This window comes from Daphnia magna, linkage group LG4 (genome assembly GCF_020631705.1).
Source record: "Daphnia magna isolate NIES linkage group LG4, ASM2063170v1.1, whole genome shotgun sequence".
NCBI lineage: Eukaryota > Metazoa > Arthropoda > Branchiopoda > Diplostraca > Daphniidae > Daphnia > Daphnia magna.
This window is the reverse complement of record NC_059185.1, coordinates 1,590,432-1,609,206: the sequence shown is the minus strand read 5'-3', so window position 1 is coordinate 1,609,206 and position 18,775 is coordinate 1,590,432. Positions and strand designations below refer to the sequence as shown.

General features: G+C 40.1%; 6 protein-coding genes and 2 long non-coding RNA genes across 10 annotated transcripts; 4 read left to right on the top strand and 4 right to left on the bottom strand.

Moving 5' to 3' along the window:
• Positions 1 to 14: 14 nt before the first annotated feature.
• LOC116921254 (RNA polymerase I-specific transcription initiation factor RRN3) lies at positions 15 to 2,673 on the bottom strand. The gene is made up of 7 exons (XM_032927523.2): positions 2,306 to 2,673; positions 1,960 to 2,249; positions 1,744 to 1,896; positions 1,272 to 1,682; positions 1,034 to 1,215; positions 853 to 971; positions 15 to 794 (listed from the first exon to the last, which is right to left on the bottom strand). Exons 1-7 carry the CDS (start codon positions 2,510 to 2,512, stop codon positions 537 to 539), a joined length of 1,620 nt encoding a protein of 539 aa, XP_032783414.1. The 5' UTR covers positions 2,513 to 2,673; the 3' UTR covers positions 15 to 536.
• Positions 2,674 to 2,879: 206 nt separating this feature from the next.
• LOC116921253 (betaine aldehyde dehydrogenase) lies at positions 2,880 to 5,779 on the top strand. Its single transcript, XM_032927522.2, has 11 exons — positions 2,880 to 2,940; positions 3,012 to 3,112; positions 3,169 to 3,395; positions 3,457 to 3,622; positions 3,693 to 3,784; positions 3,850 to 4,064; positions 4,133 to 4,413; positions 4,467 to 4,679; positions 4,759 to 5,008; positions 5,089 to 5,323; positions 5,388 to 5,779. Exons 2-11 carry the CDS (start codon positions 3,032 to 3,034, stop codon positions 5,635 to 5,637), a joined length of 2,010 nt encoding a protein of 669 aa, XP_032783413.2. The 5' UTR covers positions 2,880 to 2,940; positions 3,012 to 3,031; the 3' UTR covers positions 5,638 to 5,779.
• Positions 5,706 to 7,586, bottom strand: LOC116921262 (SH3 domain-binding protein 5 homolog). Of its 2 annotated transcripts, XM_032927530.2 has the most exons (8): positions 7,351 to 7,584; positions 7,219 to 7,281; positions 6,975 to 7,152; positions 6,789 to 6,907; positions 6,640 to 6,723; positions 6,518 to 6,575; positions 6,192 to 6,441; positions 5,706 to 6,117 (listed from the first exon to the last, which is right to left on the bottom strand). In XM_032927530.2, exons 1-8 carry the CDS (start codon positions 7,408 to 7,410, stop codon positions 6,036 to 6,038), a joined length of 894 nt encoding a protein of 297 aa, XP_032783421.1. In that variant the 5' UTR covers positions 7,411 to 7,584; the 3' UTR covers positions 5,706 to 6,035. The 2 variants fall into 2 exon arrangements, with proteins under 2 accessions (XP_032783421.1, XP_032783422.1); XM_032927531.2 differs by lacking the exon at positions 5,706 to 6,117 and having other exon boundaries at positions 6,188 to 6,441; positions 7,351 to 7,586.
• A 154-nt stretch (positions 7,587 to 7,740) lies between these two features.
• On the top strand, positions 7,741 to 11,759 carry LOC116921252 (protein lap4). The gene is made up of 9 exons (XM_032927521.2): positions 7,741 to 8,497; positions 8,578 to 9,544; positions 9,607 to 9,687; positions 9,751 to 9,962; positions 10,028 to 10,385; positions 10,502 to 10,954; positions 11,022 to 11,258; positions 11,328 to 11,414; positions 11,496 to 11,759. Exons 1-9 carry the CDS (start codon positions 8,478 to 8,480, stop codon positions 11,649 to 11,651), a joined length of 2,571 nt encoding a protein of 856 aa, XP_032783412.2. The 5' UTR covers positions 7,741 to 8,477; the 3' UTR covers positions 11,652 to 11,759.
• Positions 11,760 to 12,252: 493 nt separating this feature from the next.
• On the bottom strand, positions 12,253 to 15,171 carry LOC116921264. The gene is made up of 5 exons (XR_006646095.1): positions 15,045 to 15,171; positions 13,808 to 14,960; positions 13,674 to 13,750; positions 13,231 to 13,572; positions 12,253 to 13,101 (listed from the first exon to the last, which is right to left on the bottom strand). It is a non-coding gene; the product is annotated as an uncharacterized LOC116921264 (long non-coding RNA).
• On the top strand, positions 13,980 to 16,444 carry LOC116933812 (endochitinase A). 2 transcript variants are annotated; one of them, XM_045172994.1, is made up of 5 exons: positions 13,980 to 14,100; positions 14,181 to 14,315; positions 14,401 to 14,864; positions 14,924 to 15,461; positions 16,195 to 16,444. In XM_045172994.1, the coding sequence occupies exons 2-4, from the start codon at positions 14,181 to 14,183 to the stop codon at positions 15,405 to 15,407; spliced, it is 1,083 nt and encodes a 360-aa protein (XP_045028929.1). In that variant the 5' UTR covers positions 13,980 to 14,100; the 3' UTR covers positions 15,408 to 15,461; positions 16,195 to 16,444. The 2 variants fall into 2 exon arrangements, with proteins under 2 accessions (XP_045028929.1, XP_045028928.1); XM_045172993.1 differs by having other exon boundaries at positions 14,181 to 14,327.
• LOC123471516 lies at positions 16,273 to 17,323 on the bottom strand. The gene is made up of 3 exons (XR_006646096.1): positions 17,120 to 17,323; positions 16,475 to 17,051; positions 16,273 to 16,408 (listed from the first exon to the last, which is right to left on the bottom strand). It is a non-coding gene; the product is annotated as an uncharacterized LOC123471516 (long non-coding RNA).
• Positions 17,065 to 18,769, top strand: LOC116921258 (serine-rich adhesin for platelets). The gene is made up of 4 exons (XM_032927526.2): positions 17,065 to 17,207; positions 17,319 to 17,465; positions 17,537 to 18,051; positions 18,118 to 18,769. The coding sequence occupies exons 1-4, from the start codon at positions 17,124 to 17,126 to the stop codon at positions 18,608 to 18,610; spliced, it is 1,239 nt and encodes a 412-aa protein (XP_032783417.2). The 5' UTR covers positions 17,065 to 17,123; the 3' UTR covers positions 18,611 to 18,769.
• Positions 18,770 to 18,775: the final 6 nt, after the last annotated feature.

The window sequence follows — 18,775 nt, the reverse complement described above, 5'->3', positions numbered from 1 at the left end:
TTCACGTAAAAGACTTTTTGTCTCATCAGTACACCAAATTTATTCTTATGACACAATGGCGGGACAAAATCGATAAATGTAGGAATAGAAGATGAAATCGAAGGGAAAGCAAATAGCATCGCAGTAATCAAGAGTACACTCAAAGGAATTTCAACAAACTATTAATCAAAGGGGTGTTACAACACATGTCCTAAACTGCCCAATACGAACGAGAGGAAAGAAACTTTAACACGATGATGTTACGAAGAGAAACCACAGCGATGGTCAGCTCTCTTTAAGTTATTTTATATTATAACAGCTTACTAATCCGAAGACCGAAACCCAAATGACAAATGTTAATTTCAACGGTCTTCATTTCCACGAGGCACGCGCGAGTGAAAACGTACGATATTAACGTTAAATGTACAAAATTTAACCGACACGAATGGAAAACAAGACGGTCAGATGATGATAAAGAAAATGTAGAAATTTTTAGAAAATAAAGAAAAATGAAAAAAAACAAAACATGATGTTTACGGGCGATGGTGTTGATGAATTCAACCCAGAAAATGGTGCATGAATCCACCTACTCTCGGCGACTCCGATAAAAGCTCCTCCATGACCTGGTCGCTATCGTAGAGTGAGTCGTCCCGTCCGATAGGCTTATCAATAACCAGAGATGAAACGAAATTCATCGACATGGGCAACAGGTATTTCTCGAACGGATACTCAGTTTCCATGACAAATGTATCGGTAGTTGCCTCGGGTAAACATACCCTCTGGTTCCGAATCATGATTGTGTGACAGAAAACAACCTGAAAGAAGTTTTTAATATTTTATTGAACGTTCAGTGAAATCGTTTCAAGTATTTACCTGTAGGTGTGAAGCGGATTCAGCAAATTGTCTCACGGTAGTAGCGTGACAATAGCGTAATGGGTTTAAAGATGAGCTGACAATCCGTGTTAAATCCAACGCCTGCAATTCGGTAAGAACTGCTTGGACAAATTACAAAGATTAGTGCGTATTAAAATTTCACAAAGCAACGAATCTTTACGTTTTTTGTTGCCGAGATAGTCATGATGTCTGGCAGCTACAACGTAGAAGGGAATATGGCAAGCGGCATAAAATGCAGCATGCGCGCGGATCTTGAAAACAGCTATTCCTTCACCCTTTACCTGTCGGTCGAGGTATGCATGGATCCATTTACAAACTCGCTCTAAGCAAAAGTTTACGACCCTTATGAAAGTAATAGTTAATAATCAGTTTAATTGAATTGCTCTGAAAGAAATTACTTCATAGGCACAAATGCAGCTTTTCCTAGAAACGAAGCAAGATAATCAGCAGAAGATTTGCGAATGTTCAACGGAGATGAAGGATTTTGGAACATGGTCCATAGACGTTCGATATAAGTTTCATAAAGAATAGGCTTGGTGCTGCAGATGTAGAACATCAAATAGTGAACGTGATGGATGCCAACTGCAGGAAGGATCAAGGATTCAAATGCAGCGTACATATCGTAATAGAAACTTCGATGGACATCCCAGTCACTTCGGCATTTTGCATTGCACAGTTCAAACATAACTTTCATCATTTCATCAAGTGTTTGAACTGCTTGATTATTGACAGAATTATCAAGATTAATTGTAAGACCAAATGATTTCAGGAGGTCTTCTATTGGAACTCTGCTGTCCAATTTAATCATTCTATTCACAAGAAATAATGTTCAGTTAAATGAAATTGAACATTCACATATGCAAAACATACCTTCCAGTGATAATGTTTAAAATGTAGGATCTAGCAGTTACATGGTACTCAGCAAACATTAGAAGATTCCTGACGTAATTGACTTGTTCAGTACATCCTGAACCAATGTAAGGAAAACAATCGTTTAAGGAATCCAGTACAATCCTTTGGGACCTGAAAAAACAGAAATTCTCAAATTGTGGAACACACACACACAGTTGGTTTGGTGCTACTTACAAAGGTATGAGCTCAAGAATTCTTCTCAAGAGATCATGAGCATGCCTAGTAGCCAATTCAGTGTCTGGATTCAATGTCAGATTTGAGACTAGCATCTTAACTACTGGTTTGCAGTAGTATGTGTGTGCTGAGACCAGAGTCTGGACAAAACTTAAATATTCATCAAGTACTGCTGGTGGTCTTGAGGTCCATGATATATTTAGCAGAGCATAGACAAACTGTTCAACTTTAGGAACAAGAAGACTAATAGCATTGTTGACTTGTTGAAGAATCAGAAGTAAAAATGCATCCTAGGAAATTAAAACTTTATTTTAACAACTCTTTTTCTTATATTTAGTCAACTTACATTAACATGGGGATCATTTTTTAGATTAAGCAATTGAGAGTATTTCACATCACTTCGTCCTTCTATATAATCCTTCAGGATAGAAACCACGTCGATGGTAACAAGCGAATCAAATCTGACTTGCAATGGTTGGGCCAGTTTCTTATTTGACATGTTCAATGACGAGGACTTCAGTATTGAAGACAATGGCGAGTAAGAACTCGCCATGACGATCGATTTCCAATACTTATTGGTACTCCGTAACTAAAAATTAAAATACTTGATTCAAACTTCAAAAACTGCTTCTTAATTTGAAGATGGGAACCAGCCCTAAAAATTTCGACCACGTTGTCAATCGATTCTGCGGACTTCACTGTTCGCCGTTTTTGGAGTCTGCTAGCGAATGTGGCGACAATCAAGATGGTTGCCGGATCTTAAGCTTCAATCAACAAATGAAATTTAAAATAAATGGTTAGAGCCTTTACATATAAAAAAAAACCTTTTATTAAATAATTTCATGTAACTCATGTAATTATAGTTCAAACTAATTTTGAAAAATAAATAAAAGTGACTTGGTTACTTCTTATTACACCAGGGGCACCATGCACGATATTTCAACTTGTTTTGACACAATCCGTGCAGCTGAAAGAAAAAACGTAATATTCGAATTTTGTATATCATTAAATCATATTTAAAAAACATCTTTTTTGATTTGACAACTTTATAGAATCATTTGTTAATCCTGAGATGGTAAATATTCTTGAAGCCGTAAAGGGAGCTATTCTTGATTACGGAACAGCTAGCATGGAGACGGACCTCATTCTAAAAGTAAACCTATTGATATTATTGCTCGGCGAATTTTTATCAGCAATTGTCAAATACAGGACTGGATCGCTACTTCACCGCTACAAGTCCCTGCTAGCCATGGGGAAGGGACAAAATGGGGCAAGTTTCTTATGATTGGCTCTGTTCACAAAGAGCTAGCCAATGATATTGCCATTCTGAAAAGTGTTGAAGGTGATTTTGAGAAATTTGTGGAAGCACTTAGACCAAGAAGCCAGGAAGAATGGACCTGCACTAAATGGCTTGAAATTTCCAGACATATGGCTGAGTATGCACCATTCCAAATTCATAATTCCCCTTTAAAAACTTACCACTATCCATTTTATCAGAGCTGGAAAGTTATTGAATCAAACTGAAAACCAGAGACTTTTAGGATTGGCTCTTTCTACCACATTTGGAAAACCCCTACGCTACTGCATCCAATATGAGCTTGCTCCAGCTGCAAGTTATTGGAATTATTATGCTGATCAGCTAGATTCATGTTCCCCTACCCAAGTACTTTTGGACTCTATCCATATGTTTTATGTATTGTGGACAAACTTTACATTTACATTTTTATTGAAAGATGAGAAACAACATTGCTGTTGTGGTAGTGGGGTCAACTAACCCAGTGCTTGCCGTCTCGCGTGCTATCGCACCACTCGTTGCGAAAGGAATGTGAGTTACCAAATTGCATCATAATGAAACGATAATATTAGACAATGATTATTCGAATTATTTAGGAGCATTATTTTGGTCGCTGAAAACGACCAGGCCGCAATGTCTTGTCTTTTGATAGGCGAACTTCTAAACAAAGCAGGACTGAAGTGCAGTGTTTACGCCGGAAGTCATGAAAGGTTGAAGGAGATAACTGCAGTGGATGATATTGATGTTATTATCTGTGGAAGCTACGATCAAGCGGTCATCCTACGTAATGGATCTTCGAATCTCAAATTAGGTAATGTGTATTAATTGATTGCTTTATAAATTACCTTCACAATAGCGTTGAAATGTCGAATCCCAAAGATCTGGATGGCAAAAAAGCAGTCGTGGTAATGGAATCGGGTGATTGTGACGCCGCCGTGGATGCCGCCCTTACTGCTCTGAAGACGAGTTCTTATATGAGCCCTGGCTTCTATCTGGTCGTTCAGGACTCCATGCTGGAAGAAGTTGATTGGCGTTTAAAAGAACGTTTCAATGCTAGCCGTACGGGCGAATTGCTAGATAAAACAATAGACTTCACAGTTGATTCTCGATTTCCGTGTCCATCGAAAGTGACCGAATACCTCCAAACAACTAAATTGGATGTAAGTTTTAGAGACGTATAATTTTCTAGAGTTCTAATAACCAAATATCTTAGATTTTGACCGTCGGCAACGCCCGTGTGGTTTTCGATGCTCAGCCTTCAATGCCCCTTACTCAGTGGGAGAAACTGGGGCAAACCTTGCTTGTTTTCTCTTATCGTTCGGCCGCCGAGTTACTCACCCTTCTTGGCAATTTCTCTGGCCTTAGTGAGATCTCATTGTGGTGTGAGCAGCAATCGGTCGCCTTACACATTGTCAACCAAATCCAGGTATAACCAGGTTGTAATTTGCGTAATCATCTTAACCACATCGTTGGAGTATATTACATACATTGTATGGTAATGATAGGTTCCACGCATTTGGGTCAATGGTTTCGCCTCATACGAGCCAGGATTTGATCATTTGTTGCCCATCAAAGAAAGTAAACGGGAAAAATTCACTTTCGTTGAGGGTGGAAAAGCCAACACTTCATTGTATCCAATCCTCGACGGGCTTCGTTCGGCACAGCGTTCCTGGGCTAGTCAAGGAAATAGAAATGTTCTTATTACTAAATTTCTCAAGCAGTTGCTGGTGCAAGAATCGTTTTCCACGAAAACAGGTAAGATATTGAAAAGAAAAAAAAAAAAAATGGGAAAGAGAATTGAAAGCAAAATTTTAGAATTTATTTTTTTTTTTCAGACTTACTTCTAGAACTGATAACTGCAAGCAGCCGAGATGTGGGAAAAATTGCTGTGAGTTCAGCGAAACGTGGTGTTGTTTTCGAACTTACTGATCCTGTAGGATTGATTGCTGTTATCGCTTCAGACGGTGATCGACTGGATTTGTTGGTCCGTATTATCACATTGGCTTTATTGAAAGGCAATGCTTTAATGTTGTGCAATGTCCAAAATACCGTTGCCCAGACCCTCGTAAAGTAAGATAGGTTGTACATTGATCCCTGGCTTGTTATTTTTACTTAAATTTTAAAATTTTCTTAGGATTGCGAAAGATGTCGGTTTACCGAACGTCATACTTACCTGCACGTTGAATGATGATAACAATCGAGCTTTGTTAAACCATCATGGAGTCCGCATGTTGGTGCTTTGTGGCGATGTTTCTTTGCCAAGTCAGCCTGGAGATCATGTAAAGAAGATCTTGGAGGTGGACACAAAATGCAACTGGACTGTGGATCACTTTGTTGTACACAAATGGGTGTGGATGGCCACTGGAGAAGGACTTGCAAACTAAAGAAGTTTAATCATTCCGTAGTCGCTCCGCTAGATCATGTAAAGGCACAAAATTGTCAGAGAAAGGGATTACTTTATTTACATGTTTATTACTCAGAACCCATGATATTATAATAAATTGGATTTACTGCCGCTGGAAGGAATGGAAAACAATTTTGTTGAATTATTATTGCAGTGATTGATGGCAACTTGAGGGGAGGTGAACTTTGAGGGGGGGAACTAGGAAATGGAATAGTGTAGAATTAATTATGCGGACATGGCTGGCACTTGTTCTATCGTCACCCTGAAAGCTAGCTTTTTTTTTTGTGGGTGGCAAAACATGCCTCATGCAGGTACGTAACATAAACAAAGGTACCAAAGCTAATAATTGGGTCGTCATAAAGAACAGACATTTGGTCTTCAATTAGAGGAGGCTCCATTGGGTGTGGAAGAACAAGAGAATTCTTCGTCATCACTCGCCCGATTCAACGTACAATTAGAACTGTGCCAAATAAAATAAAAAGGATGGTGATGAGCAATCCCTTATAAAAGTGCAAAGAAAAGTTCTGAACTTACACTAGGCTGACAATATCGCATTGGTCTAAATCAAAATTGAGGGACGGTGGAGGTGAGCAATTCTTCTCTGCACCGACACCCGGCTCTCTCGGTCGTGAAAGTAACCGGCGTTCGTGGATCTCTTCCGAAATGCATTCCAAGTTTTTCAGGGTATCTGAATAGATTTGCTTGGCTTGTGTAACACTTTGCTGTATGAGTTCAACTTTTAATTTTTGTGCCATCAGTTTGTTTTGAAAGTCTTCTTTTTGTTCTGTTGGTTATAAAAGAAACTCAAAGTTACTGAAGCGATCAAAACTACCAGAACGTATCTCTCTTATTATATGTACCAAAATAGGGTCGCGATTTCTGAATTGCGCTTTTCAAATCTTTCTCAAGATATTGATACTGCAAACAAAACATTGAATTGTACTTGGAAACTTCTGTAATATTCTGAAATGCTACACAATACCTTTTGCTTAGCTGCCTCAAATACTGCGGCACTCCTCTGATGTTCCTTCTCACTTAGCTGCCTTTGGGTTTCTGCCTCCATTACCTAAATTTTAAAAAGAATGGGTTTAAAATGAATCAATTTCTGACACAAGCACTTTATATGAATACCCGCATAGTTGCTTGGTTCAGCATTTCTTGCCATGCATTGTCAAACTTCCATTCATGTTGATGGCTCAAAAACCTCTGCTCTGCAAGAGCTATTGTTTCTTTAGCAGCTTTGTGAATACCTTTGAGCAACAAAAGCAAACCATAGAAAATCATGATGTAACAGATTGTGAGGATTGCTTGACTTACCAAATGCTCTCTGAAACTGCACAGCTGCTTCTTGGCAACGTTCTTGAGCTGTCTTGTACTCTTCAAAGGCATCATAATATGGTCGAGATTTTTCAATACAGCTACCCAGTTTTTTGGCCAATGCCTTGAGTTGTTGGGTAGATCTACTCAGTAAGGTACGGAATCCAGCATTTGCTTCCTAAAGAAGACACAAATATGTCAAGGTCACTTATGGCTACTTCATGGTTTTTTTTTCAGGTAATACATCAAGTTCTGCTTCCCAACGGTTGATTTCATCTGTTGTTGAATTGAGTTTCTCTAATTCCACCTAAATTCACACCAAAGAGGTTAGTGGAGTGAAGTTTCCTATGTTTTGAAACAGAAAGAAAACACTGACCTGAATTCGTGGATCGAGTTCTTCGTCATCTCCAACAACAGCTGGGGATGAGCGAAACATATTTCGACGGCAAATTATTTTAAACCACACTATTAACGAAAGAAAAACCTATCCAAATGATCTGAATTAGATCTCTGGGCAACAAATAATATCGTCACGGGTGTTTGTGCGTCACACTATTTGCTATCAGCCGGCCCTCCCGGACGACATTTTCACGTCGACTGATAGAAACCTTGGACGTGGTATGAACTGAACGCCGTTGGGCGTCAGACTTGGGGTATAAACCCACGCAGGCAAGTCAGATTGCAGTGAAAACTCTCGCAAACAACAGCTCAGTGCAAGGCGAAACGTAGGAGGAGAAAAAGTTCGAGGCTGTCACGTTTAAGGCCAGCTAAATTTAACTGCCATGAATGCATTTATTATTTATTTTTAAAGAAATAATTTCCTACGTGTGCAATATGTACAGTTATTTAGAGGAAATGGTGTGTGAAAAATCCATATAGTCGTACGTTGGCACCAGACAGAGAAAGAAATGGCAATAGCTTCATACTTATGAGGCTGTAATGAGGAAACATGTAATTGTCCTCTGAAAAGCAAGGAGGAAAAATGGCCCCCACTGAACTTTTGAGGATACATTCCCCAAATAAGCACGCCGACACATGCACAGTCACATTTATTTTTTTCATTTTTATTCATTTATTACTGTGGTACGAACACCCACTCAAGTGTTGTGGAATGTCAGCAAATCTTACGAGAAAAATTTTAAAATTTCGAAATTGCTACACACAAAGCCGGAATCAACATGTACGCAACGCCTGTAGTACAGTTTTCACCTCCCCTCTTTCAAATTTACCCAAACTGATAAGATTTCTTGTTTTAAACGCCATTGTACACACAGCCCTCCCAAGTGTTAAGGTACACCTATACGATATGAGTCATAATCAGTATACGACCTTATCTAACAGATATGCCACGCGACACTGCTTATCGTCTAGGGCAACGTTCTGTTACACTTGGTATTTACCATTGATAAGTGTTACGAGGGCATTCGTTATTCCCAGGGCGGGGGACGCGTAGTATTGCAGCAAACTATTTCTATTCTAGTTTCGTTATTCCGCGGTGCAAGAATGTCGAGAAGGCTGCCCAGGTAGTTCACAATAATTTTCACACACAAAATAGCGGTAGCATTGTTTTTGTTTTTACCGATGTGGTTATTCTGAAATTCAGGGCAAGTTCTTCGCAACAACGAAGAAGGTCATACGTCGAACTTCAAGAGGAAGAGGTGCACGAGTTGCGGGTGGAACGTCGCAAATGGAATCGCCAGCACGGTTTAGGATTGACAGTGGCGGGCGGAGGAGGATCATTTCCCTACCGTGGCAGAGAAGAGGGCATTTTCGTTGCCAAACTTGTGCCCGGAGGAGCAGCCGACGAGGCTGGGCTCAAGTTAGACGATGAAATCATATCGATTAATGGAGTTTATTGCTCGGATCTGGAACACCATCAAGCAGTCGATTTGTTGAGAAACTCTGGCGGAGATTTGTACGTTCGAGTGCTACGCAAAATCTCTCGACTAGTCGAATCCGCCGTGCCGTTAGCAACAAACATGGCTCCACTTATCCGTTCAAGATCGAGTTATCAGCTCAACTCCGCACGACGAGAGGAGAATGGCAGAAGTAGAACTCCAGACCCGCAAATGCGACGACGTTCTTATTCGCAAAGAGCGGACGATATTTATCCACCGACTCCGATGGAAGAGACCGGCTATCTGAGACCGAGAACACCTCCACTTCGACGGATGTCAACTTCTCATCAAATTGAACCTTCAAGTATAACTCCTTACTCTTCCAGAGCACTACAGCATACGCCTCACCTGGATTCTACTGGTGTTCATTTCCATCCGTACTGTTTCGCTTGTAATCCATCCGTTGTCCACCTAAATCCATCGCACATACCTCAATTACCTTCCATTACGTCTTTCCCGACGGAGCACATTTACGCAACACCTGATCACACAGATAACTATCCTTCGCCAACACCATCACAAAGATTTCGTTCCTCCCGACCTGCGGCAACTTGGGTTGATGATGAATCAGAAGAGGAGGATACAAATCGATTCACCGTCAGACTTGAACGCGATGAAGTGACTGGGCTAGGATTTATCGTGTCCACCAGAGACGGCCATGCTCACTCAGAAGTATGTCCAATAATTCGTTTTCGACTGTTTCCTTAACTCAATAGATTTTCTTTTTAACTCAGGGTGTTTACATTTCGGGAATAATCAAAGATGGAGTGGCGGATAGAAGTGGAATGCTTATGGTCGGAGATCGTATACTATCGGTATCGGTTCATAATCAATTAAAAAAAATTAGATTAATGACATGCAACATTTTTAAAATTCAGATTAATGGGTTAGATGTGGAAAAATCCCATCATAAAGAAGTGGTAACTTTACTTAGTCGATCCAAACCTTACGTCCAATTAGAATTAGAACGCGATCCGTCAGCAAATTATCCGGAAATGTTTGATTCGGAAAACGAGCAAGAACAATTCAATGCCACACGTAGAAGTACGTTACGTAGTAGCATGTCTCATCATTCAGAACCCTGGCAAACGTAAGTCTCATTTATTGGAGAACAATAAAAAAGAAATGTTAAGTTAATCGAATTCTTTTTCAAAGTAACTACACTCAGATCAATCACAACCCAACACCACGAGCAGCGATGCCTTTAAAAAGCAGTTTGAAATCCTCTTCACGTAGAAGCGCTCCCATGGCAACGCCAGTGAGACAACATCCAAGATATCCGTCACCATCGCCGTCGCCACCGGATCCGCCTCGTCGTTCATCATCAGCTTCAATGAATTTCGCTATGAAACCCGCCGATCCGAATGATCTCAAACTTAACGAGCTTCGATTCCCACCGCCTCCGACAGAGTTGGGCCGTTTCAGGGAAAGCATCACGAAAAACACTTTAACTGAAACGGTCGTTACGCGAGTTACGACCAACCAGAAAGGCCAGCGGCCCGTTATTACAGAGGTTTTAACAACTTCCTTCATTTTTTTTTTTTCTTTTTACGCTGTTTAACACGGCTGTTATGAACACGCATCATTGAAAAATTGCGCTGTCGCATTCCGACGTTTTGTTTGTTCCAGGATGTAGTCATCCGCAAAGATATGGGAGCGCGTCTTGGATTGCGAATCGCTGGCGGAAAAGATTCATCTTGCATTCCGTTCGGCGTGGATGAGCCCGGAATTTTCATTTCACGAGTTATACCGCACGGGACAGCTGGTCGTTCAGGACGATTAAGAATTGGCGATCGGCTTTTAAAGATCAATGGAAATGAAGTTTCAGATTGGACCCACCACGAAGTGATTCGTACTCTCTCTCAACCCACCCAGCAGATCATTCTAACGGTACGTCACGATCCGCAGCCGGATGGTCTCGAAGAGATTCTCGTCCAGCGGAAAGATGACGAACAGTTTGGCATCAAAATTATCGGCGGAGTGCTGGAACAGGATAGTTACTGCGGCAAAAAATACGATTCCGGTATATTTGTATCCAAAGTCCATCGCGGTGGCGCTATCGCTAGAGACGGCCGAGTAAAGGTAATCCTAATGCATCGACGGCTTTAATGTCATTATTTAAAAAAACTATGAATTTGACGGGATTAAGGTTGGAATGCGCTTGCTAGAAGTCAACGGAACTAACGTGATTGGTGTAACGCGACGTGAAGCCATCGAAGCCTTCCGGAGAGCCGGTCACGTGCTCCGGCTCATGGTTTGCGACGGATGGAGTGCTGACACCAAAGCCGTTGACAGTGATGACGTCATGAGCAATCAATCATCTGTTATGAGCAATTCGAGTTGGTCGGATAGAACCGGAAATGCAAATTTTATCCGCCATCAATCGGTGCGTTTCCCTGTAGGAAAATCACGTCATTCGAGTTAATTAAATGCATTTTTCCCTGCTTACTTAAAGATTCACGGAGCAAAACAACCCAACGGTTTGCCGGCACATTTAAATGAATCAAGTTCTGCGAGATCGACTCCAACTTTATCTAAAAAGGTGAATACAATTTCAGATTAAGTTAATCTTGTAGTTGTGTCGAGTCATTGTTAATTAAATATTTAACAAATTATTTTGCAGAAACACGTTGGTGTCAAATTGCCAGATTTGAGGGGATCTAAACATTTCCCTAAAAGACAGAGCTGTACAGAGTCTGACGATGTGAAAACGACTACAATTGTCATGTCAAAAACGACAGTCGACAAACCTGACAAAGAGGTGTTTGACGAATGCTAATTAAACATTTTTGTTCTTCAATTTAGTTTTCTAACCAGTGTACTCTTTATTAAATCTACGATTATGGCTGTTTCTAAATTTCTAAGAAAAATAAAATCCTATAACGATGTTCCTTATTGAAAGCGATAATCGCTGAAACCGTTACACAACATGACGAGAAACCTGTCATGTTCGCACGAGAGTGGCTGAAAGCGAAAAGCCTTAGGTTTAACCTTTAAAGCTAAATCTAAAGGGCATCGACTTTTGCATTATTTAGTATAAGCTGTTAAAGAAATAATTCGTTCTCTAATATAGCACATGGAAATTATTGATTTACAAAGTAAAAACGAAACATTTAAGTTGCATATTGAGAGACCAAACAACAATTTTTAATTGGCAATGAAAAAACCAAATTTAACAAGATTTAATTTTAAACTTGCGTTCTTGGATGCGACTTTAGAAATGGAACTTGAAATTCTATGGAGTGGAATAATTCAGGTCTCGACTGTTCTCCTTCGAAGTAGTTCGATGACAGAGATATTTGTTGGATAAAAACTGAATTATTTTAGCTCCCCCTCTCCCCCCTTTTTTTCTTTTCTTTTCAGCAAGACGTTGAAAAAAAAAGAGTAGGAAAGGTGCAAAACGCGGAGAAGGACGGGGTACAATCTCTACCGCACCCTTCCCTTAAAAAGTCTCGTAAGGAAAGGTAAGTAATTCATGGATTGCCACTTCCTCGCTTTTGGTAATAGTCAACTGACATTTCAATTTCACGAGAAAGAAACATTAGATTTAATAAATATACAGTTGAGCAGTGCATTTATATTCAACCGTGAGTGATTTACGCCCAAGGTGCGTAATCCTTTTAAATGGACGATCCTGTCACGAAAAATCTGCGTTTGACAACTGATCCAGCCAGTAAAAAAAAAATACACAATTTATTAAGTGTTATAATGACTCATGATTTAAATGCTTTTGTTGCACGATAATAATATTTCTTTAAAAAAATTTCAAACAAGGATATGCGACACTACCCACGTAGGTCAATGTCCTTTCTTTTGTTAAGTTTGTCATTGAGAAAGCAAATCCCATTTCCAACGCTTTGAAAAAAAAAAAGCGGAAAATGATTTCATTGAAGCTCGGCATAGGAAAGAAATCATTAAAATTATTCTAACGTCACAATGCAGCTTTACGACTAGGCAAAATTCAAGCATTTAGCCCATTAAGGGTCACGAACGTTCGCCAACATACGTAGACAGTCACGAAATTTACACGCATAATGCACGCCTACACCGCTTTTTCCTTTACACAATTTTCTAATCCGATTTGATAGGAGATGAACCGACGACGTATTATTTTAGATGACGATGGAACCAATCAGGCTTAGTGGGATTATGCAGCCCACGAAAATAGAACGCGGAAAATGCGTCATGGTTGCTTCCTCGCATAAATGGACGCACTTTGCTGGGCAGGGCTATATGGAAATAATTTGCATGTCATTCACATCATCAAAAGAAAAAGAAAAATGATTAGAACGCAAAAGATTGGCATCAAGGTGCGATTTCATTTTCTTTGCAAATAAGTGTATAGTAATAAAGATTACCTAATTACAGACGTAAGCCACTTTTTATCGTTTAAAAAGGCTTACGTTTGCAGATTCTGGAATAATCCCTCCGAATTGTTGATTGGTAGTTAAAGCTTGCCGTAGTTAGGGTGGACCGGAATTCTGACTGGGCCGTATTGGGCACGCGAAACATGACGACATGAATGGTCCGGCTGTTTCTGTCACTGATTAAGGGAATATCAGCAAGCAAATCCTTGTCCTTCTCGTTGATTTGGAAGCTTATGGTTTGAGTAATCCAAAATATGCAAAGTGAATTGTGTTTTGTCCTGTCGTTTTAAGCCAAAATGCTGTGGCAAGGATGTCGAAGCGTCGTAGTCCTCCCTTTGAAGAATTATGGAAGATAATTCCAGTTTTTATTGGCTAAATCACGTATTTGAAACGTGTCAACTTAGACATTGCTAATTCTATTTTTATATAGTCACCATAATGTTTAGAAAATAGTCCATGCCAGCTCTTTTATATCCAGTCCCAACGGTGCTTAACTGTCACAAGAACACAACTGCAAAGAACAGAAAATATGGAAGATAAATTAGCAAAATGTTGACATTTCACAAACCTTTTTTTGTTAAACGTATTTTTATGAACTGCTTTTCTTTCTAGTTGATAATCACCGAGATTTGCTGTGACATTGAAATTTCCATACAGCTTAAATAGCAGTAAACGATGCCCTGAAAAAAAAAGTGTCCGTTCTCGTAAAATGTCACGGGCATTTCACGAAGATGGTAGTGAAACACCGAAGAGTATTTGGTCGTTGTATAAAAGCCCGGTCGCAAGTTGTTCCAGAAACAGAACCGCATCAGCAGTTCTTTCGCGCTGAATCGGATCCATTTCCATCCTTCCTGTCACAAGGTAAAAAACAAAACAAAAAACGTCATAGTTAACTTTGATGTTTATGAAAAATTCAATTCATTAAAAATTGTAAATTTTAGATGAAATTGGCGTTAGTCTTCTTGATGGCCCTGGTGGTCATTTCTCAACAGTTTTACCTTCGTCAGCCATACTCTCGAACGTTTTGGCTATCGCCCTATCCGCCACAAGATTTTCTCAGTCATTACCAGCCACTAGTAATGCCCATAGTAAATGATTGAATTCAAATTGTCAAAAATGTAATTGCTCTTTGACTGGACAATTATTTTGTTGTTTTTTTAGCCTGAAAACTTGGACACGGTTTCCAAAGATATTCAAAATGACACGAACGAATTTCCGGATACTCAATCAAGAATCCGAGGTTTCGGTAATAAGAAGTCGTCATCGTCCAATAACGAACCTGCGCAACGGTTTCTACTTGGTGCTAGTTTCGGAAACAATGGCTACACGGGCAATGGAAACGTGCGCTACCCATTTTTGAATACTTACACTACGACGACTACAAGTACAAGCACTGTAGTTACCTTATCGACCAGCACAGTCATGAGTACATCGACCACGTCCACCACCAGCACCAGCACGGCTGTTATAACTACTACAGCCACTTTGTCTCTAACGTCCGTGGTGAAATGCGTTCCACAGTTCCAGGTAGCGGCAGGAGCGGGTCCTTGTGGCCGGAAGAAGAGGTCAACCGAGGATTTCGAAAACGAGCCTCAATTTGCCATCAATCCGTCTGCAACGCTAAAGTAAATCAACATTCTGGATTTTAGATTTTAAAATTAAAAACTTGTTTGTCCTGTTTCAGAGTGACACCAACGGCTCTTCCGTCCGAATCGACTCAACTAAGAGAAATAAGAGAATTAGGTCTACCCAGCGACGAGCACCAAGTTGTTGGAAGTTTACGTTCGTCTAAAACAGAAGTTTACCTCGATGAAGCGCCAGAAGAAGAACAGAAAACCATAAGAGAGAAAAGATTTTTCCTTGCTAACAGGAACTATTTCTTCACGTCGACATCGACAACTACGTCGACTTCCACTTTAGTAGTTCCGGTAACATCAGTGATCCAGTCGATCACCACTTTGACTGCATTTGCCACGACGACAGTGAGCTCGTTCCTGTTTGCCAACTCGACCATTACGCAAACAATTAACCTGATAACCCCAGTTCCAGTAGCTCAATGTGTTCCAGCAGCCGCCGTACCCGCCGCAGGCGCAGTGGCAGCCGTACCCGCAATCAATTGTCTTTCGTGTTTGCCAACTGGCTTCGTTGTCTGCGCTGTCGCTGGCTAAGCATCTTGGTTCATGGCACGGACATCATCAAGAAATGCAAATAAGTTATTGAAGTTTGAGGCGCGTTTTGGCGTCTACCTGGTTGATCAGGAATGAGGTTGAGTTGCGATCAACCGCATTTTTGTGTCAACCTGGTTGAACTGAACCAATGTTTTGGCGACAACTGATATTTCCCCCCTTGGTTGAGGTTCAACTTCAACCGCCAGTCTATATGGCCGAGTTCTACCATGGTCCTAGAGCATGGTAGAACCAGAACCGAAGGAGACGACCTAACCCTTTTTTCTTTGCCAAATACAATTGTTATATGGCAACAAAGCATTCACGAATAATAAAAAAAAACTAGCAGACGTTATTATTATTATTTTTTTTTCATTTTCCCTTGTCCACATTTTTTCTTGAAGACTGGCGGAAAAAAATAGAAGGGGTAAAATTAGGCACAAGAAAATAAAAGAAGTAACAAAACTTTCGAACCTAATGCAGTAATCAGTCGGGCACACTGAATCGACAGCGTATAAATTATAAAATTAATAAATATTGACAGCACATAGCAGACAACCTAAGATAGAGAGAAGGGGAGAGGGGACACCACTGCCATATTTTATGAAAATTGTGGTTTTCGCCGAATAATGAAGTGGTGGGCGTGACTTCGGCTCAACTTTCATTTTGGTGTCAACTGAAATGTAAACTTGGTTAGTCCGACTTCGACCAACCGAGTTGATCTAAAATCCATTTTGGTGTCAACCTTATGGTTGAGTTCAACTCAACCAGGTAGACGCCAAAACGCGCCTTTGATTTAGATGCTGTACTCAAATTCGTACAAGATTTTGGTAAATACCGTACGAGTTGGTGAAGTTCAAGCTGCCGTAGTTAGCAATGTAGAAGTAGTGTGTACCTCAGCTTGTTCTGTTCTTCTAACTTGGCTTCCAATTGCATTTTTTGCTCAGGCTTTGTTGATTACGTACCATTTCAATTCCGCAGTTTTCCACCTTGCATTCTGGTTGCTGTTTATTAGTGAAATATAATATTAGAAGCATCAATTTCAGTTTTAAACGTTAAAATTCAAATACCAGTTTTCAGCCTCATCAAAAATCTGCATCGATGCAAAATCCTGGAAGGCCAGTGACGAATAAGCGCACATTCGTCGCACATTTTGACACAAGTCACAGGTCACGCACCTGTTCCACGTAACCCTTGGAATCTTAAGTCGTTTTCTTACACGAGATATGCGATTTATAGAACTCAAGTTTTACTCGCATTTTTATAAATGCAAGTATGAAATGAAAAAGGATTGAAAAAGAGAATCGGATATCTATTTTCATTTCAACTACTAACTTTTAATTCTCAACCATTGCGACTACACAATTTTTTTTTCCCCAGGTAATCCTTGAAACAGCCTACCATTTTAAGAAGTTCCATTATGGGATTTGTATACTGAAAGATCCTAAAAATAAGCTCGTTGCACTTCTATTCGATGCCATGCAGCTGACCAGTTCCGCATTACAGTAGGATGACAATTAATCATCCTTCCCACCTGGCAGCTTACCTTTTTGCTGAGTCAAACGTGATTTCATTGCCACACGGTTTAGCAAGACTTTCCAATAGTAGAATACTGAAAAATAAACTTAAAACTATTTCTTACTGCGACTGAACAAAAGAAAAGTGAATAAATTACAAGCGTAAAAATGGTCAGTATATAAATACTCGTGTCGTACCTCAATGGCAGTACAGAATTGCACCAGTTCTTCTGGAGGTGAGCCGCTGAATCACCTGTGTCCACAATCCATCCTACATTTCTTCAAGGTATACACATCTGTAACATCAATTTAACAATTCGTACTGCTGGCATATCATATTACTACAAGTTTCAAAGTTCCATCAACCCTAAATTAAATTTTTGTGACATTGAATTAGATGAAAATTGCAATTCTTCTTTTATTGGCGTTGGTGGTCATCTCCCAACAATTTTACCTTCGTCAGCCGTACTCGAGAGCATTTTGGGTGTCACCTTACACGTCCCCTCACGTTGCTAACAATTACCGACCGCTAATATTCATCACGGTAAGCAAATGCAAATTTTTCTTTAATTCAATCTATGCAAATTAATACGATGTCAAAATGGCTTATTTCAGCACGAAGACTTTAAACCTAGCTTCATACCAACGGATGGTGGCAATCATACCGACGATGACCAAAACGAATTTCCCGATATCCAATCAAGAATCAGAGGCTTCACAAGTAATCGATTCTCTCCGCCGAATAATGAAGGACGATTTTTAATAGGCGGTTTGGGAAACAACGGCCTCAATTACAACGGCTACTACAATACCGACAAGCGTTTCTATAAAACATTTACAACCATAACAACCACAACTAGTACTTCTTTAAGCACAATATTCGCTACTTCGATCAGCACTTTAGTTAGCGTATCAACCAGCACAACAATCAGCACATCCATCACTTCCACCACCAGTACCAGTACAGTTGTCGTGTCCAACACAGCAACTTTGACCTTATTGGCTTCACTAGTTAGTTGTGTTCCACAGTTCCAAGTTGTGTTAGGAGCAGTTGCATGTCCTGCTGGTCGCAAGAAACGTCAAATCAACGATTCTGAACAATTCATTATCGCTCCATCAGAAACACTCGAGTAAATTCAGCATTAAATCTTTGAGAAAAACAGGGAAATCTTACTTTATTTCGCCCCTTTTTGCAGATTAACGACGACAGCTCTTCCGTCATTGGATGTGGAAGAACAATCAACAGAATCGGATCTACCTGTTGAGGATGAACAGAAAAATGTGAACGCATTAGCTTCGTCTAAAGATGAAACTCATCTGAACGATGGGGATAATTTGAGAGACAAACGGTTTCTAAATAGATACCAATTTTCTACATCTACCAGCACATCGTTGACAACATCTACGACAACTTCTACGTCTGTGTCAACATCGACGTCGATCATAACAGTTCCTACAACATCAGTAACTGTATCAACATCCATTTTGACTTCTCTCACAACAACAACTATGACCTCATTTGTGTTTGTTAACCAAACAATCACACAAACGGCGAATCTAATTAATCCAGCACCAACTGTTCAGTGTGCTGGTGATGCGGATGGTGACGGTGTTGTAACCCCCCCCGAGTGCACACCTATCGCATGTCTACCAGCAGGTTTGGTCGTGTGCGCTGCTGCTGCTGGCTAATCGCTTTTCTAAAGCATTACAGCAGCTAATTGATTACTGAGTTGTATTGACAGACAGATAATTGATGTTTTATTTGTGTTGATCTAATATTTTTGTCTCGTGAATGTGTCAGTTTCTTTGCATTACTTGGTGTTGGCTGAATAGATTTTAGAGAATTCACTTTTT